Source organism: Humulus lupulus, chromosome 3, assembly GCF_963169125.1.
Source record: "Humulus lupulus chromosome 3, drHumLupu1.1, whole genome shotgun sequence".
Classification (NCBI taxonomy): Eukaryota; Viridiplantae; Streptophyta; class Magnoliopsida; order Rosales; family Cannabaceae; genus Humulus; species Humulus lupulus.
In genome coordinates this window covers 13,914,171-13,938,570 of record NC_084795.1, presented here as the reverse complement: position 1 = coordinate 13,938,570, position 24,400 = coordinate 13,914,171, and the positions used below count along the sequence as shown (strand labels likewise).

General features: G+C 33.3%; 3 protein-coding genes across 4 annotated transcripts; 2 read left to right on the top strand and 1 right to left on the bottom strand.

The window, feature by feature from the left end:
- The first annotated feature begins 5,207 nt into the window (after nt 1-5,207).
- Nucleotides 5,208-10,124, top strand: LOC133822166 (amine oxidase [copper-containing] zeta, peroxisomal-like). Of its 2 annotated transcripts, none has more exons than XM_062254410.1 (12): nt 5,208-5,774; nt 5,944-6,044; nt 6,188-6,493; nt 6,579-6,691; nt 6,782-7,112; nt 7,203-7,418; nt 7,491-7,727; nt 7,836-8,021; nt 8,109-8,249; nt 8,598-8,866; nt 8,982-9,063; nt 9,860-10,124. In XM_062254410.1, exons 1-12 carry the CDS (start codon nt 5,552-5,554, stop codon nt 9,980-9,982), a joined length of 2,328 nt encoding a protein of 775 aa, XP_062110394.1. In that variant the 5' UTR covers nt 5,208-5,551; the 3' UTR covers nt 9,983-10,124. The 2 variants fall into 2 exon arrangements, with proteins under 2 accessions (XP_062110394.1, XP_062110393.1); XM_062254409.1 differs by having other exon boundaries at nt 5,209-5,774; nt 5,935-6,044.
- Nucleotides 10,125-13,424: 3,300 nt separating this feature from the next.
- LOC133822165 (uncharacterized) lies at nt 13,425-15,816 on the top strand. The gene has a single exon (XM_062254407.1). The coding sequence runs from the start codon at nt 13,658-13,660 to the stop codon at nt 15,518-15,520; it is 1,863 nt and encodes a 620-aa protein (XP_062110391.1). The 5' UTR covers nt 13,425-13,657; the 3' UTR covers nt 15,521-15,816.
- Nucleotides 15,817-19,140: 3,324 nt separating this feature from the next.
- LOC133822164 (F-box protein At1g70590) lies at nt 19,141-21,933 on the bottom strand. The gene is made up of 4 exons (XM_062254406.1): nt 21,152-21,933; nt 20,615-20,751; nt 20,125-20,307; nt 19,141-19,810 (listed from the first exon to the last, which is right to left on the bottom strand). The coding sequence occupies exons 1-4, from the start codon at nt 21,732-21,734 to the stop codon at nt 19,643-19,645; spliced, it is 1,071 nt and encodes a 356-aa protein (XP_062110390.1). The 5' UTR covers nt 21,735-21,933; the 3' UTR covers nt 19,141-19,642.
- Nucleotides 21,934-24,400: the final 2,467 nt, after the last annotated feature.

The window sequence follows — 24,400 nt, the reverse complement described above, 5'->3', positions numbered from 1 at the left end:
TTTATTATAAATCATAGTTTCAATACATAAAATGTACAAGTTTACAAATTTAAGAAATAGTAATGGAAAAATAGTATTTAAAACATGATTTTATATTGTTAATGAGATTAAAGAGATAGAGAAACTTGAGTAGTCAAGTATTGGACCCAAATGTCATATAATTTTAATTAGGGATTTTTATAAAATTAAGAAAGTTTTGCTAAAGGGCTTATTTGAAAAGAATTTTAATATTGCAGGTCCAAGTGTAATTTCAAAAAAAAGGGGGGCTTCAGCCTTTTACCCGTACCCTCTCTCTCTCGCCTCAAAAAAAATTTCTTCTCTTTCTCTCTCCTTCTCTTCCTCTTTCTTTCTCTCTTTTTTTCCTCTTTGTGTGTTACTGTTGCCGACGACGAACGACCACTTTCCGCCCGCCACATATAGCCACGCACTGGACCGTTGGATTCAGAGGCCTCCGAACCATCGACCACGTGGGAATCTAGAGCTAACTCGCCGATTAAACACCTCAATCGGTCGATTTAAGTTTAGCCACCCCGCGACTTCAAAGTTGCAATTCGGCCACCTCGGGCATTCGTTTGCTGATCTGTCACCACCATCGTATTCCTTGTGTTGTGGGCTTCAAAACCCAATAAATTGTTCCTACATCTACCATAGTTGGGTGGTGGGCCCACCACGAGCTACCGCGATCCACTGTAGACCGATGGTTTCGAGGTTCTGGAGTTCGTTTTGAGTTTCATAAAATCATCGTTTAGCTTGTTATGAAACCCGATCATTGTGGTATAATTTCTTTGACCTATATTGTGATTAATTAGAATAATTATTATTATGTGTATTTATAGTATATAATTATATATTCTTGATATATTGAATATTTTTCTGTAATTATACTGACTGTTTGAGATTATATGTATTTCTGATACAGGTTTTGATTTTGGGATTGTCGATTTTATAGCCGTTGTGCTGTCCAATTTTCTAGAAAATATTAGATATTAAATAAATTATAAAAATACATATTTAATTGATTTTTCTATTAATATGGAAATTATTATGATTAATTAATTTTTATTATTATTGTTATTATTTTGTTAAGTAAATCAAGAATACAGGTTCATGTAAATATATATATATATATATATATGAAAAGTGTGATTTATAGTAAACCTATTATTTAACAATTATTATTGTACATTAATATTTTTGTTAATATTTGAATATTAAAATAATATCAAATATTAGTTTCTTTCAGTTATTGATATTTGTAAGACCAGTGAATTTTGGAGAAATTATATTTATTATATCACTGAGATTGATATTATGACTAATTAATAATAATATAAATATTTATATTTATATTATTATCATTTTATCTATTATTACAATTTTATGTTAAAAATATGATTTTTTTTTATAAAATGATTATTTGAATATATACCTTCACATACGTATTGTTATTGAGGTATTTTGTTATTAATATTGAAATAAATTTATTTATAGATGATAATTATTATTGTTGTTGTTGTTATTATTATTATTATTATTAATAATAATATCATAAGAGTACATTATCTTATGAGCAAGGTTTAAAGCATGGTTTTATATGAAGAGTTATTTGCATTACGTTGATAATAATTATTATTATCATTTATATAGTTTCTGGTATTGTTAATATACACTATCAATAGTGTATATTTACGATTTTGATAGAATTTAATAAATGATATGCCTTGAATAGGGTTTGTATATATTTGATTGATTGACTCTTAGTGAGCAGTTTTAAAATAAGCTAAGGACCTAAGGTAAGTAAATCTCACCTTTTGTGCTTAAGTGTAAGATGTATGACTACATTGATTGTGTATATCTTATGAGTTAAGTATGGAATGATGATAATGCATATGATAAGTATGTGAAGAATTGTTATATGAATATCATAATGGTGTTGTGTGATATATAATTGATGAATTTCGTGATATGTGAAAGTTATCTTACTTGGTTAAGATTGATATGAATTATGTGCAAGTATGTGTTCTTATGTTGATGAATATGTGGATTACTTTTATGTTCATGATTTTGCTATATGTTATGATATATGAAGCATTTAAGTTTTTAGGCTAGGAACCTTAGACTTGAGTCATAGCTCTACATTAAGGTATAACAACGCCACCAACCCAAAGCTTCATGTATTATGACTAAAGATGTTTTGAGTTATATGAAATGTGATACAATGCCTTGATTGAATACCATCAAACATGAATCATGAACATGAACATTGACATTTCAGCATCTACATGTATGCATGGCATGTATAGTTATGTGATAGATTATTATGTGATATAAGACCATGCATATGAATATGAGAAAAGTTATGAAATGCCTTGAAAAGTCTTATGTGAAGTTAAACATTTTAATGACACAAGGCTTAAGCAAAGTGATAATAAGATGTTTAAAAAGGGGGTCACTATTTCGATGAAGCAATTAAGTAAGTGCAATGAAGAAGACGAAGGTCTGTAAGACTTATAGTGGCAACCCACTAGTGTGGGCTAGGTCAGAGTTGATCATTCAGATATGTTTGCCATGTTCCCGTCTTTCTCCTCCATATGTGTAATAAGTATGGCAGCTATGGCAACGATGAAATGAGTGTTATGATGAGCCTAGTTGCGATGATGGCTAGCCGGAGGAGAACCCATGAGATTCTATATGATATGTGTAACAAGCCCTGTAGGCATTAGCCAAATCAAACAGTGTGCACAAGTGAAATTGGGCCCATAAAAATGTGAAAGTAAAAGAAAGAGCATAAAATTAAAGTTTGAAAGTGCATGAGCAATAAATGAAATGCATAAGTATATAAGTCAGCATATTAGTATATATGCACTTCAAACTCACGACATTCATGTGTATGTGTATGCATGAGATTTAGTTACTGAGCGTTAGCTCATTATGTTATTTTCCAATATTTTTCCAGGTGTGGCTTTAGATGTTTAGCAACTTGTGGAGCACGGACTCAGTAGCAATGCAATAGTGGTTTAGGATTTTCATATTGCTACATTAAACTTAAAGTATTCATGTGTGTAATAATTTTTATTAATAAGTTTATATAAAAGTTTTAAATTTTCATGTATTTCTTAGTATCATTTTATTTAATTCATTTGGTCAAGTGCCTAACATACTCGTAAATCCTGGAATTACGAGTATGTGGCAGACGTACCCTACCTTAGGGGTGTCACACTAAAATTTAAGTTTTAAAGCTAAATAGTCCAAAATGATAATTGGCCAAATTAACCCTTACACAAAACATAATTTTTTTTTGTACATAATATAGACTTTTTATAAATAAAAATACTCACGGAAAGCCTATAATAATAATAATAATAAATAAATAAAAGTACGCGTATAACAAGTTGTTTGAACTTTATTTTCTGTACTTTGATTATTTAGAACTTCTTAAAAACCTGTAAGGGGTTCACTATACAATGAACACCATCATGAAGAAAAAAAATTACGGTTAAGATGCCCTCATGTGTCTATATAAGGAGCATGTTGTACGAGTAGAGTGAAAATGAACCCCCACCACACAATATCCCCAAAAAAAATTAAAAATATTTTTTTTTGTCATTATAAAAGGCTGCGCGAAGTGCAATTATATTTTCTAGCTTAGAATAAGAAAATGTTATTTTAAGAAACTTAGGATTGAAACTTTGTAATAGGCGACTTATACTTGTTTATCACATTATTATTCAGCAAGTAGTTGTACAAACTCTAATTTTGAATTTTTACGCATAGGGTTCGAGCCCTAGCCCCCCAACACACACACTCCTTGCCACTTGAGCTAGCCTCAAGTGGTGTAGTTGTACTAACTCGGGTCGATTGGTATGAGGAGTTTACAATTTTCAAATGAATGAAAAAGTTGAAGAGGGTAATCTGATAAGTTTAGAAACTAATATCACTGTGTTTGGTTGTGTACTGAATTTTATCGATGATTCCTAAGAATATCACTTATGTCTTTGGTTGTGTATAGTAATCTATTAATTTTTTTTATATAGTTTCATAAAATTAACATAATAATATATAATATAATTATAACTAAGAAATAACTTTTAAAAAAATTACTGTATTTTCTCTTAGATTATAATTTATAAATAATTTTATTTATGAAATAAATTTTTAACAAAATAAAAAAAAATTATTAAATACTAGAATCAAGTATAATTTTAAAAAACATATCAATAACTTTATTTTATGTTTAATATATTTACATTTATTATTCTAAACTAATGTTGTAAAGCTTTACGTATCAATTTCATTAAATAAGAAAACATTATTTATTATTTTATAATTTAATAAATACATTTATTTTTATATTATAACCTTCAAAAATAAAATAAATTATTAACTAAGAAATTATCGGTTTTTTTTCATTTTAATAATAATAATAATAAATTTTTTGGAGTGTTTCACATTTTTTGACATCTGAAAATCATCCGTACAAGTGAGTTTCACTTGAACCCAAAAATAGTAAAAGTACTCAATACCAAATTTGAGAAATTGTTCATATTCTCATTTTTGTCTCGAGATTCTTGCATACTAAATAAATCCTAATGAGTTGTAAATCAAAGAAAGATAAGATTTATAGTGGTTCAACCAACTAAATCACCTACGTATACTTAACCACTTCTACTATTTATGAACTTGTCCAAACTACAACATCAGATGAACCAAAGTTTTTTGTGATTGTGGGGATTGGATTACAGAGAAAATATGGTTTTTTTAGCAAAAAATATGGTTGTTTTAATTGTTTATGTACAATGATGGGGTTTCTAAAAAATATTTGGATACCTTCTCCCTTTATTTAAGAAAAACATAATATTTTTGTTTTGTTTTAATGAAATTTTTGTTTTGTTTTATTACTTATTTTATTAATATAAATAAACAATTTTTTTTCATTATTTAAAAACCTCTTTTTAAATACCCGACAATAACTAAAAACAAAAACATAAACGACTTTAACCGATCCTTAACATCTTCACCGCATTATAATATTAGAGAGAAATTACTTTATAGTTAAGGATATTATTGTATTTATAAGTAATGGACAAAAGTTAGGTACTTAACTTAAATATTGTCATCCAACGTGAAAAACAATATATATAGTCAAAGAAAGTCTATGACTAATTAGTGCGTGCATGATTTGATTTTGTGAGGTTGAAAAATGAAAATACAGCGGCCATACCTACTTGTTTGTCCTTGTTTTTTCGGCCCACACTGCCCTTAATTTCACATTAAAAAATCCAGAAAAAAAAAATCCAGCCGTAGCCATAGCCGCCATAGCCATAGCCATAGCCATAGTCATCTACCTATATACTTCTCTTTTGTTTTACTATGCTATGTAGTGTCCGTTTGTCTCTCTCTATATATTTTACTGGGCAAGAAGAAGAAGAAGAAGTGAAAGTGATATCAAGTGACTGTTGTTGTTGATCTTCAAACTCGTTTAGCTGTATGTCAGAGGTGTATTTTACTACTACTTTGATAATTACTACGGTAAGTTTGCTAACCCTTTACAATGGCCTCCTTAGCTCAGGGGAAAACGAAGCCTTGTTGCATTGACACTTCCAAATCTTCCAGTACTAATTGGACTGTCACAGCCTCCGCTACCTCATCCGCCGCCGCTGCTCCTTCTGAAGATCTGATCCGCAACACCCCAGCATCCATGGCTGCTCTTATCCGCCCGAGCCCTGTAGTAGATTCTATCCCTGATCAACCAACCAAGACTTCTTCCACCAAAGGTAAAGTTTTCAAACCAAATAAGAACGAAAAGAAAAAGACTCTCCCAATATTTTTTTAAAAAAATTAGTAAGTTTTTTTGGGAGTTAGAGCTAGCAAACTTAAAGAGCTTTCATTTTTTCCCCTCTTCTCCTAATATGTGTTGATGGTACTTTTTCATAGGCATCCCAGTCATGATGAGGGCTCAAACCAGCCACCCTTTGGACCCTTTATCTGCTGCTGAAATTTCTGTGGCAGTAGCTACTGTCAGGGCAGCTGGAAAAACCCCTGAGGTGATTCGAATTAAAATTTAGATTAGTTTAAACATGTTTGGTTTCATCATCAACCAAAGATTCCACCTTTTAAGTCTTTATGCTTGGTTTTGGTCATTGAAAGAGTGAAAACTTATTTATTTAAACATTTCTTATATTTTAAGGTGAGAGATAGCATGCGTTTTATTGAGGTAGTTCTGGTGGAACCGGATAAGCATGTCGTTGCTTTGGCAGATGCATATTTCTTCCCTCCTTTCCAGCCATCATTACTTCCCAGAACAAAAGGAGGACCTGTAATTCCAAGCAAACTTCCTCCTAGGCAAGCTCGGCTTGTTGTTTATAACAAAAGTTCCAATGAAACAAGCATATGGATAGTGGAACTATCTGAAGTTCATGCTGCAACTAGAGGTGGCCACCATAGGGGAAAGGTCATTTCTTCCAAGATAGTTCCTGATGTTCAGCCTCCCATGGTATGTGTAACTTAATTTTGACACCTTAAGCGTGTTTTTACCTTTCTTTATTATGTTGCAATAATAATGCTTTTGAAATCAATAGGATGCCGAAGAATATGCTGAATGTGAAGCTGTTGTGAAAGACTATCCTCCATTTCGTGAAGCAATGAAGAAGAGGGGCATTGAGGATATGGACCTTGTGATGGTAGATCCTTGGTTAGTTTCTTATAAGTGAAAATTAGAACTATCAGTATTATTTTGTCTATTTTGGCAAATGGGGACTAATTCGCTTCTGTTCTCTTACAGGTGTGCTGGATATCATAGTGATGCTGATGCTCCTAGCCGTAGACTCGCCAAACCACTTGTCTTCTGTAGAACTGAGAGTGACTGCCCTATGGAAAATGGCTATGCCCGCCCTGTTGAAGGAATCCATGTACTTGTTGATATGCAAAACATGGTGGTCATTGAATTTGAAGACCGCAAACTTGTGCCTCTGCCACCTGCTGATCCATTAAGAAACTACACTCCAGGGGAAAGTCGAGGCGGCGCTGATAGAAGTGATGTGAAGCCTTTACAGATTGTTCAGCCTGAAGGTCCTAGTTTTCGAGTAAATAGGCACTTTGTTGCTTGGCAAAAGGTACTAGCTTTACATCACTGATGTTAGTTACTTACATCGTTACATGATTTATTGGCTCAATATATCTTGTAAAACCTTTCTGATTGGCAGTGGAATTTTCGTATTGGTTTTACTCCTAGAGAGGGTTTGGTTATCCACTCTGTTGCATATATTGATGGCAGTAGAGGCCGAAGACCTGTGGCTCACAGATTAAGCTTTGTGGAAATGGTGGTCCCTTATGGAGATCCAAATGATCCACATTACAGAAAAAATGCTTTCGATGCAGGAGAAGATGGGTTGGGTAAAAATTCACATTCTCTTAAGAAGGTCGGATCAACACTTCGGTTTCCTGTAATTTTCATAATATGTGTCATTGCTGATACCATTTTATCGTTTCAGGGTTGTGATTGCTTAGGATATATAAAGTACTTCGATGCACACTTTACAAACTTCAGTGGTGGTGTTGAAACAATTGAGAATTGTGTTTGCCTTCATGAAGAGGATCATGGAATCTTATGGAAACATCAGGATTGGAGAACAGGTCTGGCTGAAGTGAGAAGGTCTAGACGGCTAAGTGTCTCATTTGTTTGCACTGTGGCCAACTATGAATATGGATTTTTCTGGCATTTCTATCAGGCAAGCTAGATATAACACTTGAGTTTATTACATTAGATATTCTAACATACTTGTGTACTTAAATGGCCTCGATGCTTGGTTTTAACATAGAGGGGTTTGTGTTTTTAGGATGGGAAAATTGAAGCTGAGGTTAAACTCACAGGGGTTCTAAGTTTAGGAGCATTACAACCAGGAGAAACACGCAAATATGGTACAACTATTGCTCCTGGACTTTATGCACCAGTTCATCAGCACTTCTTTGTGGCTCGGATGGACATGGCAGTTGATTGCAAACCCGGTGAAACATTCAATCAAGTGAGTTCATAAACAACTATAATGTCGAAATGAACAAACAGTGTGTTTTGCTTCTTCTGCTATAACAGCTTCCCTATGTTATTGTAGGTGGTCGAGGTAGATGTTAAAGTTGAAGAACCAGGTAACAAGAACGTTCACAACAATGCATTTTATGCTGAAGAGACATTGCTGAAATCTGAGCTGCAAGCTATGCGAGATTGTAATCCTTCATCTGCTCGCCATTGGATTGTAAGATTCTGTATTTGTAATGCTCTGATGTTGTTTATGAGAATACAGAAACATGAAGATAGTAGAGAACTTTAAAACCATCTACTGTAACATACCTAACATATTAAAATAAATGGAAATACATAGATTAAGATTATAAATAATAACCGAATGAACTAAACTCCCAAAACAGTGTACATATAGTTTTTCCCATACAAAACTACTAAAATTATGCCACAATGCCTCTTTAAAGAGCAAAACTCAACAGAGGGAAAAGAGCAAAACCTTGTGACACAAATAAGTGCTTTTAGGTACATAGTAAGTTTGAGTAAATAATGATCAAGTCAAATGCTTTAATTGGTTGAATAGGTGAGAAACACAAGAAATGTGAACAGAACTGGGCATCTAACAGGGTACAAGCTAGTACCCGGTTCAAATTGCTTGCCATTAGCTGGTTCTGAAGCAAAGTTTTTGAGAAGAGCTGCCTTCTTGAAGCATAATCTTTGGGTTACACCATATGCAAGAGATGAAATGTATCCAGGAGGAGAGTTCCCTAATCAGAATCCACGTGTTGGTGAGGGATTGGCTACTTGGGTCAATCAAAACCGATCATTGGAAGAAGCTAATGTTGTTCTTTGGTAAGTTGTTTCCCTTACACATAAGAGATCACTATTTATATATATATATATATATTTATAGAGAGAGAGAGAGAGAGAGAATGATTTATGATGAGTCAACTATTGTAATTTATAGGTATGTATTTGGAGTGACACACATCCCACGCTTGGAAGATTGGCCTGTCATGCCTGTGGAGCACATTGGTTTCATGCTCATGGTAATATACTCTCACCCTACACCTTATATTCAATCATGGTTTTGGAAATAAATTATTTGATAAATGTGTTAAGTATGCTAAATATGCTACTTATCAATTTTAAAAAATTAAAATTTAAGATGTGTATGTCAATCAATTACTCATGGTTATATATTTGGCTTTATATGAGCTCAATTTCTCGGTTTTCCTATTGGTGTTAATTTTTTTTTTGTAAAGCTTATTTGTCTAATTTTCTAAGGCAATTCTCTTTTTTGTTGGTTTTTTTTTTAAAAAAAAAAGGTTAAACGATAAGTAGCATATTTAGCATACTTAACTTAGACAATTAGTTTGCATATCCTTTACTTAGACAATTAACTACATGAATTTCTCTTATTTTTTAGGATTCAATTGTGGGTGATTTAATAACTTGCATGAAATTAATGTTCGATATAATGTGACACTAGAAACCTACATTACTAATCAATTTTTTATATGCTGAAACACCCTTGTGTGTTAATTTGACTAATTTTCATTTGGTTACAAATACAACTAATTACACAGTAGATGATAGCATTTAGATCTTTTATTTACAAAGAAGTTTTTCCACACTAGAACGTTTCAATTTCAAATGTATTTAAATATATGGGACCAGTAACTTAAATGCGTTGACGTGCTTTTATTATAATATTATTAATAAAAGGTCTAGAAACTTCCATTTTTCTACCCAAAAATGGAATGAATAAATTCTAATCTTTTAATTATAAATATGATTTTTATTAATTAATTATGTAATCTTTTTTGGTGTGTGATGTAACAGCCACATGGGTTCTTTAATTGCTCGCCGGCGGTGGATGTGCCTCCCAGTACAACCGATTTGGATTTAAAAGACAATGCGGTGGCCCCAAAGCCCATTCAAAATGGGCTTCTTTCTAAGCTGTAAACGGGCTGATCTGTACAAATGTTGGCCCACATTTATGTCATTTTCATCTTCAATTTCTTAAAATGGAAAAGAAAAATAAATTATGTCTAGTAAAACAATAAATAAATACACATTACATAATTTAATATTATTAATTACTAAATTAGTTTTCCAATTTAAACATTTTAAATAATGTGGCCTATTATAATTTAGAAAAAAATAAAATCAGACCAAAGAGAATCTTCATTCCATTGTCATTATTTTTTTAATTTAAGTAACTAGGCCCCAAGTTTGCTTTCTAATATAATAGGCCAATGAAAATAGCACTTCCCCTTTTTCTTTTCTTTTTTTGAGGGAATCATATTTTTATTAAAGACCCTTTTCTCATTTTTGACCCTATGTATTTCCTTTCATATCAAGTAATTAAAAAAAAAAAAAGAGTAATGTTATTATATACACCTAATTTACAAATATAAAAATCTAGAAGAGAAAAAAAAATGATGCAAGATATAATCGGTCTCCTCTCCAATAATAATAAATATCTATGTTGATATTATAGACCCTGATACATTCATTATTATTTTTTTGGTCACTTGCGATTTTATTGTTTTAATAAAAACAAATGGTGACTGAGAGACCCACTTTTGGAATTGCAAAAATAAATAAATAAATAGTTATTACCAAAAGAAAAGCTTGTGGGCCCGTAATTGGAGGAAAGGGGAATAAATTCTGCGACACACAAAGCCAAATGGATGCCGTTAAATACACGTGTCACGTCATGAGAAGCTGTCGTTGGTTGATATCTTTGGCGTTATTTAGTCCTTCAGGTGAATATTCAACATTCAGTTTTGGAAAATAAAATCTTTCTTGTTATAGAATTTTTTATAATATTAATATAACTCAATAATTTGATGATTGTATTTTTTCAAAAATGTATCGTAATCAAGGATAAGAGTGTCCCATAATTGCTTCTTTTTTTCTTATAAGAGTTTTCAAGACTCTACTTGAGTGTTTAAGATTAATGTTTGATTGCAAAATAAATAAATAAATAATTAAAATGTATTTCTCACAACTCATGATGAAAGTTTGTGATATAAATTATATGGAGTAAGATTTTGTCTCCAAATGATGTACCCCCTTTATCCCACATATTATTGGATCAATTGTGATATATATTTTCTTTTTAGAGAAAGACTACTTTTAGAGAATGAAATAAGAGTGTTTATAAATGTTGAATCATCTATTCTATCTAAATATATTTATTTTCTAATTTAAGAACATGTTAAGTTAATTCGTGTATTGTTTATAAATGAAATAAGAGTAATGATAATAAATGTGATTGGCTAAAAAAATTGTTACGTCACTATCTATGATGTATGTATAAGTGCATATTTTGGGTGCACATATCATTATTCATAAAATAACTAACATAAAAAAGATATCTCTATGAAAATTTAGACAAAAAAATATAAATTAGAAAAAAATATTACACTTGGATCAATTATGAGATTAATAGACATTTATTAATTATTAAAAATCTAAGTACATCAAATTAATTTTAGAATATATTATATCTTAATTTAAGTATATAAAACAAATTTATGATAAAATATATATATATATATATATAACAAAATGTATCATACATTTATTTTTTCTTTTTTGAAAAAGAGATAAACTCCAAAACCTAAATTATACAAATCAACTTCATTCAATTCATATGTATTTTCTATATATAAAAAAATCTTTAATCTAATGAAATTATTGAGTTTTTTGTTCTTTTTTTTTTGCAAAGCTAAAAATCTCATTTTTTATTAGAATGCACAGATAAGATTTATAGTACCATGTATATTGGTACTTTTTTTTTTTATAAAATCAATATAATTTCACTACACAAAACCATGTGAATTTTACCAATTCTCAACAGCCCAAACCAAAGAGCACCATAAGGTCACTAAATTTGGACAAAGAAAGAAGCAATGGAATAAAGTTTCCTCACCAACCTTACATACACAACATAGGGGATCCACGTTAAGTCATCTCATAACAAAATTACTATACACACATGAAGACCCCCATCAAATAATCTCCACAAATTTTTTTATAATCTAAGACCATTCTCACCTTCCATAAAAAAAATCATCAAATTTGTCATAATTTATTATCAAATGAACTATAGTTACACATCATTTTGATCATTTTATATTTTATTTTAATTTTACTGTATACACCGACGAACTAAATGATCCCTAATTATTTTCCCTTATTTTTTTTCAATAAAATTTATATGTAATTTATTTTATATTTTAGCTCTTTTTTATTTATATATTTATATTATTGTGTCAAATTTCTCACTAAACTAATAATTATTTAATTTATTTGAGATTTTTTTATTAAATTTTGTTATTATCAACAAGTAAAGATAATCATGAGTTTTACTTGTTATGTTCGAGTTAATACCTAAAATTTCTGCCACAATTATAAATTAACTTACGAGAATAGTAATTGAAAAACCTTGCTCAATTCACACACTAAAGCTATTTTTTCTGAGATTGAATTGAATTCGTTGGATGTTTTTTTTTGGCAGCAATTCATTGGATGTTATTAAAGCTATTACACAATCCTAAGCTATTTTTTTTTGTTATTGGTAATTTGATTAAAAATATTTCTTCTTCAATTAATTATGATTTGTTTAGAAGTAAGAATGTGGTGGTCCTTTACTTACTTCTTCTGTGGTTAGGTTTATTTTAAGAGATGTTTCGTAGTTAGTTTGAAGACAAAATATCATTGTATTTTTTTTTAATACATGATTGATTTTTATGTTTTGTTAATTGACAATTCAGATCTTATATTTTACAAAATTAATCAAAATAATTTCTTAGGCTTAATTTTTGTCAATATATTTTGAATTATAAGATTAATTATTTAGTCCTTAGTGATGTAATGAGTTCAAAGAATTAAAAAAAATTGTTGAGGAGCTGAAAATAAAAAATTATACTTTTTAAAATAATTTGATAAAAATGAAATATAAGTACTATTTTAATCTATTTAATAAAATATAATTATTCGAGTTATTATTTAATAAATCACATAAGATAGCTTATTTGGAAAAAATAGAAAGGCAAAACCATATTTTTACTAGTTTCAATAAAGTGAAATATGGGGTGATTCGTGTAAATGTGCAAAGCTTTTCATCGAAAAATAAAAAACTGAAGATTAATTTTGAAAAAAAAGTCGACGTTAGAGTTCAACTTCCACGCTTGTTCGAGGCGAGTGATGCAACAATTTCCGGTCTCCTTCTTGGACATGAGAAGTACTTCTTACACTTACGTAAATAAGCGGTTATCAAAAAGAGTAATTTGACTTGTCACACTTTCTAATTCATTTCCCTTACTAACTCACCACGCGCCTTCAAATGAGCGTTTCGCACACGAAACGCCCAAACCAAATTTGTTTAAACTTTCTCGTTCTCGACATACAGACATGCGAAATCAGGAATATCGAAACCAAAAATAAATAAATTAAAATAAAAGAAACCATCTCTGAACTGAAGCCTCTTCTTTTTAACTCGGATGATTGACTCGATGTAGACTCGGTTGACTCGTCTATTCTAAACCCACGAAACTTACTTTTCTCTTTGTTTCTCCTTACTCTCACAGAAAGTTCAGCACTGAGTGGCGGGAACGAGTCGTTTCGATGGCTTCGGAGGAGAAGCGAATCGAGGACGAGTTGTCGTATCCGATACTGTTATCGGAGCGAGTTCGCTCGGCGGTCGACGAAGCCGAATCGTTCAAGCTTGAGTGCTTGGAAGTGGGGAAACACGTTGACCGGATTACCCAAATGCTTCGAACCTTAGTCCGACTCTCGACCACAACGCCTTCCTTGTACGAGCGTCCGGTGCGGCGCGTTGTCGCCGAGGTCTCTAAGAATTTGGAGCGTGCCCTTACATTAGTCCGAAAGTGCAAGCGCCAGAGCGTCCTCCGCCGCGTCGTTACCATCACTAGCGTTGCAGATTTCCGAAAACTGTTCGCCTTTCTCGAATCTTCCGTCGGCGACCTGAAGTGGCTTGTCGGGATATTCGACTTCGATAACGGAGGTGACGGACTCGGCGGAATCGTTTCTCTTCCTCCAATCGCCAGTAATGACCCTATTATCTCGTGGGTTTGGTCCTCAATAGCTTCTATTCAAATGGGTCAACTCCCTTGCCGGATTGAGGCAGCGAACCAGCTCGCTTCGCTGGCTCAAGACAATGATCGGAACAAAAAGATTATAGTCGAGGAAGATGGGGTTTCGCCATTGTTGAAGCTTTTGAAGGAGAGCTCTTCGTCGGAGGCCCAAATCGCCGCCGCCACGGCGCTTTGTAATTTGGCGAATGAACAAGAGAGGGTTAGGAGTATTGTGAGTGAGGTCGGGATTCCGGTTATTGTGCAGGTTCTTGGGGACTCACCTATGAGAGTTCAGACTCAGGTGGCGAGATTGGTGGCTAGGATGGCGAAGTACGATCCTGTTGCCCAAGATGATTTTGCCAGAGAAAATGTGATTAGACCGCTTGTGACATTGTTATCATTTGAGACATTTGTGGACGATTCCAAGCTTCATCCGGGTAAGCATAGTATTCATTCTATTGTTCAGATTAATAAGGAGTTGGAGAAAAACAATTTGGGTGGTTCAAGCAGCAAGAATTCGTATAAGAATTTGAATTCACTCTCAAATTCGTATTCTTATTTGTATATGGAGGGTAATAATAGGGCGGGGAATCATAGGAAAGAGAGGGAGAATGAGAAACCTGAGTTCAAACTTGAGCTTAAGATTAGTTGTGCTGAGGCCTTGTGGATGCTTGCCAAAGGAAGTGTGGCGAACAGTAGGAAAATAACTGAGACAAAAGGCCTACTTTGCTTGGCCAAATCGGTTGAGAATGAGGTTGGAGAGTTACAGTTCAATTGTTTGATGACTGTGACAGAGATAACAGCTGCAGCTGAATTGAATTCCGACCTCCGACGAGCAGCTTTCAAAACTAATTCTCATGCTGCGAAAGCTGTTGTTGATCAGCTCTTGAGGTTGGTTACAGAGGTGGATAGTCCAACATTGCAAATCCCTGCTATAAGATCAATTGGTTCATTGGCTAGGACATTTCCAGTGAGGGAGACTCGAGTTATTGGTCCTCTGGTGAATCAACTTAGCCATAGAGACGTGGATGTGGCCACAGAGGCCACCATTTCACTTGGGAAGTTTGCTTGTCCGGATAATTTTCTTCATATGGAGCATTCAAAGACAATAATCGAATTCAATGGTATCCCACCTTTGTTGAAACTGTTAAGAGCCAGTGAACAGTCTCAGTTGTATGGACTAATTCTTCTTTGCTACCTTGCATTACATGCTGGCAACAATGATTCTTTGGATCAGGCTAGAGTTTTGATTGCACTTGAAGGTGCTTTAAGCTCGGATCGTACAGTAATAATGCAACATTCCCAGTTGAAAGATTTGGTACCGAAGGCAATATATCATCTTAATCTATATCATGCTGGTGGCCATTCTCAAAGACTGTCGTTTGTGCCTTGACTATGATTTCGGTAGTTGAACCAATGTCTTTTTGGGGGCATTTTTACTTTGTTTAGAAGGACATGTTGATAGTTTTTTTTTTCTCTCTTTCTTTTAGGAAGAAAACAGGACTTGTAGAAACATATGTTGAATAAGGAATACAAAAAGTTATTACAGTTATATTATATTGTCTGCCCAAAAATGAGTGGTGCATATTTTGATTAAACTTCACTCTTTCTCTTTGTTAGACTCACTAAGATTGTAAGCTGATGGTTCTGGTACAAAAGAGGGGATTTGAATCATTTGATTTTGTATAAGGCCATAACTATTCATTACGTGTCTTTTTTGCTGCATTTTTTGTTTGTGAAGATGTTTTCTTTAACAATTGAACCAACTTGGTTGCTGCATGTTGATTCGGTTTTCTTGTATTAAATTATATGAAGAAAAAAAAATGTGATAGACTTTGTTACATTCCCCCAATTTTACTATCTCCCAATTGGTCAATTGTATGTTGAAAAAGAGGTAACATTTTGGTTTTGCCAAGAGGGGTAGCATTAATCAAGTTTATGCCAAAATCTTAGGGATTGAGTCTGTTGGTCTTGTACCTAATAGTAGTCAGCTTTGCTTTGTTCTTTTCTTATATATTTTTTTTCTTCATATGTTGAGATAGCCTTGTTGAGAACTATCAGAGTTTGGACAAAACATTATTGGATTGGGATACTTTATCTTATCCCATTCACTTGTACTTGGCAGAGTTAGTGTTTTATTATGTATTAAGGACCTTTTGGGGGTCCTATCTTTTAACAGAATCTCAAGTTCATTTGATTTCACCTGCCCCCATTACAATCATCATCTTTTAGGTGTTGGTAAATTGTCTAAATGGGTTTATTAATTTATTAATCATTTGATTAGATGGAGGGAGCTGACATCACAAGTGCTGTAATGAGATGTATATGTGGTTCAAGAGTTCTAGATAATTGTGGTGGTGGGGTTTAGCTAGGAGTTTGATTAAAAAAACTATTTATTTCTTAAATAAGATTGATTACCTTATGACTTGTGTTGTGAAACATTTAGAAACAATGACGACCGTTTTCTCAAAGAAGCTTTTTAACTTGTTAGGTGAGGAATATTTTAGGGAAATTTTAGTATTTATGCATGTGGGTATAAAAGAAAAATATTATTATTTAACATCATTCCAAAATAATGCTAGTATTTGTTTGGTTTCCAAAAATACTCTTATAATTTTTTTAGTCTCCATCTGTCTTTTTTCTCGGGTCACATTTATTCTTCGGACACCATTCATCCATCAATTATCAATTAAGATACTAATTTATGCATTTCGAATAGATCTGTGCATGATTTTTTAGTTTTTTTTTACAAATTTTTTACAATTTTTTAGATTTGAAACGTAAAAATTTGCAGAAAACTCGATATACCTCGATGCCCAGCTGGATGGGCCCTTAAAAATCATGATTTTCAAGAAAAAAATCACATGTCTCGATAGGCCTCAATGCAAATAATTGCAATTAATAAAAATTGCATAACTTTTCACTCGGGTGTCCGTTTGATGTGATTTTTTTAGAATTTTGGTATTTTATTGAGATCTACATGTCTGAAATGTCTCGACATGCATCGATGCAATTCATAGAAAATACATAATTTTTCATTAAGGTGTGATTTTTTTTTAATTTAGGTATTTTCTTGAGATCTACACAATGTGTACACACATTTGGGAAGTTGAAAGCTTGAAAACACATCAAAGTTCAAAATAATACCCTTATATTTTCAAAGTTGGGTTTGTTTTCAAACTTTCAACTTCTCAAATGTGTGTGTACACATCCCAGACGTGTAGATCTAATAAAAATACCCAAATTTAAAAAAAAAAATCACCTCAAACGGACACCTGAGTGAAAAGTTATGCAATTTTTATTAATTGTAATTATTTGCATCGAGTCCTATCAAGAGAGATGATTTTTTTCTTGAAAATCATAATTTTTAAGGGCCCATTGAGCTGGGCATCGAGGTACATCGAGGTTTATCGAGTTTTCTGTAAATTTTTACGTTTTAGATCTAAAAAATTGTGAAAAAAAATTACAAAATAAAACCAAAAAATCATGTACAAATCTATTCGAAATGCATAAATTAGTATCTTAATTGATAAGGAATTGAGGGATGGATGAATGGTATCCAAAAAATAAAGGTGACCCGAGAAAAAAGACGAATGGAGGCTAAAAAAATGATAAGAGTATTTTTGGAAACTAAATAAATACTAGTATTATTTTGGAATAATATTAAATAATGATATCTTTTTTATATATATATATGCATAAATAACCAAATTTCCCATATTTTACCGCACCTTGTATTAACCTTTCCATGATCGTTTGTTCATATTTTTACATTACTATAGTGTATCCTTTATTCCTTCTTAATTTTGTTAAGTTTGAATATGGATTTAAAGCAGTCAACAATTTCTGGGCATTGTGATTGGCTTAGGACCCCGGCGGAGTCGAACTGCGCACCAATCTGGTTGGCTGGCAGCCTTATCATTTTTCATTTACTTCCTGGGAGTTGAATGCATCGGACTCGGACACCTGGCTAGTTCCCCACGCCACTTCAATCTCATCTTCCTTTTTCTTTCTTTCTAACATTTTTTAAGACAGAATCATGATGATGGTGTGCTCATTTTTTTCTAATAAGGCATAAAATTCTAGACGATTGTATCCAACCAATATAAGAATGGATTTATACAATTTTAATATCCGAATCTTTGATTCAATATTTTCTGTTTTAAGTAACAACAAAAATTTATATAATTTTTAAATTTATTATAGATTAATTTAAATCGAGGGTATGATATTTTACCAATTCACAATAAATAATAATTTGTGCATATACAATTTGTACTAAAATATTAAGCAAAATAATTTAGCATATATTTTTCATACAATTGCACCAACAATAATGAAGTCTCAAAGCGACCTCATCATAAAGAAGAGTTTGTAATAGATCATTGTGTATGAGAACTTTGAATGGCTCACTGAAGAAGTAGAGTTTGAAAGCACACATTGAATGAACTCTGTCTTTATTAAAAAATACCATTCAACTAAAAATAAGAAAAGATCGAAAAGGCTGAGTAGAAACTCAACTAAACAAGGGCAGATTATATGCTCTGTTTTAAGATGAGAGCTCAATTTGAAATAGAAAAAAGAAAGCAGGAAAAATGGTAACAAAAACTGACATGTAGACCAGTAAGAAGAGGTCTTTGTATCCTCTTTCTCCCTCTAATTTTTCTATAAATAGTAGATGAAGGAGTTGTTTTGGGGGCCTTGAGTTCATTTTACACTTTTTGATCAATTGGATTAGGGAAAAGATCACAAACGGACTTAAGCATTAAAGTGTCTTTTTACATATAAATCCATTGGGATCCGACTATCTAAATCATTCGAAGAACACACCCAACAAGTTAATCCGAAGCTACATTAACAATATGCAATTTGAAGAAAGTTTTCCTAATTTAAAAAGTTAATGATTTTGGTAGATTTTGATCTAAACATACATATATCATTATTCATTTATAAAACATAATTATGTTAGTAACTATTTGAAATTGAAATAAGAAAAATGATTTTAAAAGAGAATAGAACGACCAAAGTCATATAAATACTATTATAGTACTAAAGTTCCATGAGATACAAAACAGCCTCCATATAAGACAGGCAAATCCGTTAGTGTTAACAAAGCTCCAACGGAGGTCTTAAGATTTTAATCAAACTCTAACCTATTATCAGTTTCATCAGAGCCTGACACGACAGATTTCAAGTTTCAACTTTGCTGAAGAGCACAAAGGTTAAGCCCAATTTGCAAGATATTGTCCAATATAGTATTTAGTGGCCCAAACTTCAATGAGAGCCAAACCTCAGACCTGCAAATTGACAGAGTTATCCAGTATCTACTCACAACCAGGAGCCTTTATACAAATGCAAACAACTGACTGAATCGGCAGTTATCCATGTCCTCTTTCTTTCAGTAAAAGTCATCCACAGCCACAGTAGGACGATATTAAAACGAAGAAATAAGCCTGAGAAGAAGACAAGGGAAAGTATATTTGACAGTGATCCGGTGCTTATTATATAATATAAATCATGACCCTGAAGGCAAAGCTCGCCATTTATCTGCAAGAACCAGGACCCGATCACGAGATGTCTCTGACAGTTGTTGAAGAATCACATTTTTTACATGGACTGCCGCTGTTTCACCAGCTCGGGTTGCAAGCTCCAGATACACAACAGCTTTAAACAAATCCCCCTCCTGCACAAGTAATACACAGTAAAAAACTTGTCTGTATAATGGTTCTAAAAGCTGACATTTAACAACCCAAAAGAAGACAGAGTAAGTGATAATTATCCTTCACTCAATTTTAGGCTAACCTTAAAGTTGGCCTCTTTTTTCAGGAATATATATATTATAAAGTACATTTATGTGTAAGCTTTAAAACAAACTTAGCAATAATATGAGCAGGCACTTTAGGTGATCTCTCTCAATACATTAACCAAAAAATAGAGGTGCCAAATAGTTTAAAGAAGACGAGTTCATTCAGGTGCATATTATAAGCCACGACATACCGAAAAGAGAGCAAGTCCATGCTCAAATTGAGCTTTAGTATGACCGCGGTCAGCTGCACTCTTCATCCATTTTCTTGCTAGTCGATGAGACTGCCTCAAGCCTTCCCCAAACGAGTAGCACAGGGAAACATTATACATGGCACGGACATAGCCACCTTCAGCAGCTTTCAGGTACCATTTAGCCTGTTTCAGCAAAACATATGATCAGAAATAGTTTTGTATATGCTTTACTGACTAATACATCTATATATGCAAACAAAGTAAACACTGATTTACTATACCAAAAATATTGTGCAAGTGTCATTAAAAAAATCAATTTAGTGTGTAAACTTTCAAGATAAACAGTTCTAACCCATCTAAAATTGCACAAGTGATTTACCGCACACTAGTCAAGGAGTGAGTGAGTAAAATAAAGGCTTCATTGTGTGCTTTCCACACAAAAAAAGTTTCAATTTATAGAAGACTCAAAGAACAAGATTGAATTGCATACGGCTTCTTGCATATCGATATGATCCACCCCTCGACCTTGATGAAGACAAAGTGCAAGTTGGTACTGAGCACGAACGTAGCCAGCCATGGCAGATTCATAAAACCATCTCACAGCTTCTTTAGGATTTGCAGGTTCAGCTACACAGATGTTGATCGTTCATTAGTCCACACTGTAAAAATCATAAATCAATATCACAACCTTCAAAGTAATTGTTCACAATTCACAATCCTTGAAAAGCACAAGCAACTACAATAGATTGACCAAAAAATACAAGTTTTTTTTAACCTGAGAGGGAGGATATGAACATGTGAGTGTGACCTACTCAGCTAGGCTATGCCTATGGCTATCCAAAAAAAAAAAAAAAACAAGTTGCTAACTACAGCAGCCAAAATGATTTAACGGTTTTGTATAAATTAAACTCCTTTCGAGCTATAAGTCAGTGATTGACGCAAATTAAAGTTCCAATTGAATGAGCAAGAGTAAGAGCAAGAAATCCATGGATAAAAGTAGAAAGTTTATTTGTAGTCAAAATACTACCTTGCAACTGCATATAAGCAACCCCCAAATTGAATTTCCCAGCAGGGTCTCCAAGGGCTGCAGCTTTGTGATACAGAGCCATGGCCTTGTCCTTATTCCCCGACTCCCAGTACACAAGACCAGCATCGACCATAGCTAGAGTCGAGCCACGAGCCGCGCCTTTTAAGAATGAGTCAAGAGCTTTGTCCAAATTGGGCCGAACTCCATCGCGGCCGTGCTTGAACCTCTTCCCCCACCTCAACAACAGCATCGCCTCCCTCAATGGCCGGAGTGCGTCGCACCACGACTTGCACACTAACGACGCCGTTCTGAGGTCAGCGACGCCGAAGGAGGCTGCGATTTTCGTCAGTACGTCGTAGGGAAGTGCAGTGAAATCACCGCCGTCCTTGGAAGCCGAAGATGACGATATCGAGCGTGAATGAATCTGACGACAAGGAGATATCCATGAAGGTCTGATGGTGGTGATTTTGGTGGTCCGGTGTTTTCTCGCGCGTTCATCCTCCTTTCTACCGTCGATTTTTGGAGGTGGAAGGGTGGAGAGACGAGAGCCGTTCGATCGAAATGGCCACGGTCTTCGTTTCATCTTCGTTTCCGTTCAACGCAGAAGAAAAATGAAATTGGACAACGACTATTTTGACTCTGAATTTGCAGACGATACCGGCGAGAGTCAGTTTACGATATACTTTTTATTTTATTCTTATTTTTTATTAATCTCAAACCATACCGACGAGTTGATCATGGACAAAAAAAATATTTACAATGACAACACACTAAAACAAATATATTGGGGATATCGTGTGAAAATGTGATTTTGGTCCGTTATATAGTCGAAAATTTAGAAATTAAACACCTATTTAAAAAATTTAGATAATTAGTTGAATTTTAAACAAAAGTTATTTTACAAAAAATTATCAAAAATAGATTAAAGTACAAAATCACTTTAAAAAATAAATTATTTTCACTAATTTCTCACTTAATAAAAAACTAAAATTTGCAAAATAACTTTTATTTTAATAAAATTTGAAAGAAAGTTGATGTGGCAGTGATTAACACGTTATTAAACATGTCCTACAGCCTAAACCTTTTTTTAAAAAAAAAAGATGAGATCGAATACCCAAGTTGTTTAAAAAAAATATTAAAGAACTCGAGCGATCAGGAAGAAATATTTCTTATATAATAAATAGATGTTTCTTTAACCGGATTTCTCTTCCAAGATCCAATGCGACCAGAAATGTTTTAAAATAAAAAAACAAATGTTGATTTGGAAACAAAAGAAAAAGGAAATGTAGCCGACTCCTCTCATCCGTGACTCTCTTACTCTCTTTTCTTTCTCTTCTTCATTACTTCACCATTTGAATTTTTTGAGCAATGACCAACGACCTTCAACAACAACAAGAAGACTCACTCCAGTAAAGCCCTAAATTACATTTTTTGTTTGAAAGAAATCAACAATGAAGGACTCAACAACATTTCCTCAGTCTTCATCAAATGAACAAATAAGAATTTTGAGTTTAATGGATTAGAATACTTTTCATTTTGAGTTTATTGATATACAATTTCAAAAAGAGAAATTACTACAGTTTTAAGTTTGTTTGTGTTGTTAGATTTAATCACTGACTTGAAAATTATATGAATACATATTTAAAAATTAAAAAGATACCCTGTTGATTTTAGATTAAACCATCAAGATCTCTTATTCTGAAAATCAAATTGCACTGAGAGACCATGAGTTGTGTGTACCAATAGTAGAGACCCTCAAAATACACTTGATTGCTTATGTAACGCCCTACTACTCGGGACTGTTACACTGTGTATTTTAAATAGTGTTAAACTTGCTAAACGAGTCACTTGACCATAACCGTGTAACTAAACGTGATTAACAATTTAGGGTTAAAATTTTTGGTCAAAGGTACTATCGTTTCATCAAAACGTTTACCTCATACATGGGATCCCAAAATACATTTAAAAGGTTAATTACAATTAAAAGGGTACAACCTGCTGACCTAAGCAGCAAAATAGGGTTTCACCCTAGTTCCTCTTTGAACCCTCGACCGCGGTGGACGAGCAGCCGCATATGTACACATTGTCACCTAAGCTATCCAACTCAAGGATGGTCCAACTTTTTTTCCCTTTACCTGCACCAAATAACACCCGTGAGCCAAGACTTAGCAAGAAAACTTAAACATGATCATAAGCAGTTAATAACATATTACTAGATCACAATAAGTATGCCTAGCAATAATAACCATACTCATGCATGCATATCATCCATATAAATGACTACAACGTCATATGGGCCAATAACCCAAGATAAACGATCAATGAATCATATGGGGCCCAATGCCCAAAATACATGATTAATAAATCATACTGAGGTTCCACGCCCTAGGATATGTGACTAACAAGTCACCCCAGGGCCCTTTGCCCTATCCTTTATATAACAAGCCTTTGAGCTGGGCCAGCGTACCTGGCACTGAGTTTTCCACGACCAATAGGTCGGTCAAGCGTATATCACACTCCTGATTAGGCATAACCATATGTGACCAGCACTCAGCGTGCTAAGGCCATCCTTGACTAATACGTCAATGCTTTACGACCAGCACTCAACGTGCTAAGGTCGTCCTTGACTAATAAGTCGGTGATTTACAACCAGCACTATACATTAACCAAATGTATAGTTTTGTTCCTCATAACCTTGTCATTTCTGTCTCATATCTGGACTGGTTGTTCCTCACAGGATAACTCAACCTCCAATTCCAGATCCTCATATCTCAACACATGAGTCTCATCTAACACATGTTTCCTCAACATGGAAATATGAAATACATTGTATACGGCTGACAGTGCCAAAGATAATGCCAATCTATAGGCCACCTAACCGATCCTTTCCAGGATCTCAAACGGTCCTACAAATTTAAGGCTCAACTTGCCCTTTTTTCCTCAAATTTTCTCACCCCTAACCATGGTGATATGCTAAGGAAGACAGTCTCCCACTAGGAACTCCACTTTCCTTTATTTCAAATTAACATAACTTTTTTATCTATTATGAGAAGCGAGCATCCGAACTCTAATCTTTTCAATAACCTCAGTGGTCCTTTGAACTACCTCAGAACCTAAATATATTTTCTCTCACCCATCTCATCCCAGTGAATGGGCGATATATTCTTTCTACCATACAACATCTCATAAGTTGCCACTCCAATAATCAACTGGTAGTCATCATTATAGGAAGATTCTACTAGAGGAAAA

What these genes read in the sequence shown, in the direction of transcription:
- LOC133822166 (XM_062254409.1), top strand. Translation starts at nt 5,552, where the DNA reads ATGGCCTCCTTAGCTCAGGGGAAAACGAAGCCTTGTTGCATTGACACT. An exon ending in CAGCTGGAAAAACCCCTGAG is followed by an intron (nt 6,045 to 6,187) that starts GTGATTCGAATT and finishes TTATATTTTAAG; the next exon opens with GTGAGAGATAGCATGCGTTT. An exon ending in CATCTGCTCGCCATTGGATT is followed by an intron (nt 8,250 to 8,597) that starts GTAAGATTCTGT and finishes TTGGTTGAATAG; the next exon opens with GTGAGAAACACAAGAAATGT.
- LOC133822164 (XM_062254406.1), bottom strand. Translation starts at nt 21,734, where the DNA reads ATGAAACGAAGACCGTGGCCATTTCGATCGAACGGCTCTCGTCTCTCC. An exon ending in TGCTTATATGCAGTTGCAAG is followed by an intron (nt 20,752 to 21,151) that starts GTAGTATTTTGA and finishes ACATCTGTGTAG; the next exon opens with CTGAACCTGCAAATCCTAAA. An exon ending in ATGGACTTGCTCTCTTTTCG is followed by an intron (nt 19,811 to 20,124) that starts GTATGTCGTGGC and finishes TTACTTGTGCAG; the next exon opens with GAGGGGGATTTGTTTAAAGC.
- LOC133822165 (XM_062254407.1), top strand. Translation starts at nt 13,658, where the DNA reads ATGGCTTCGGAGGAGAAGCGAATCGAGGACGAGTTGTCGTATCCGATA.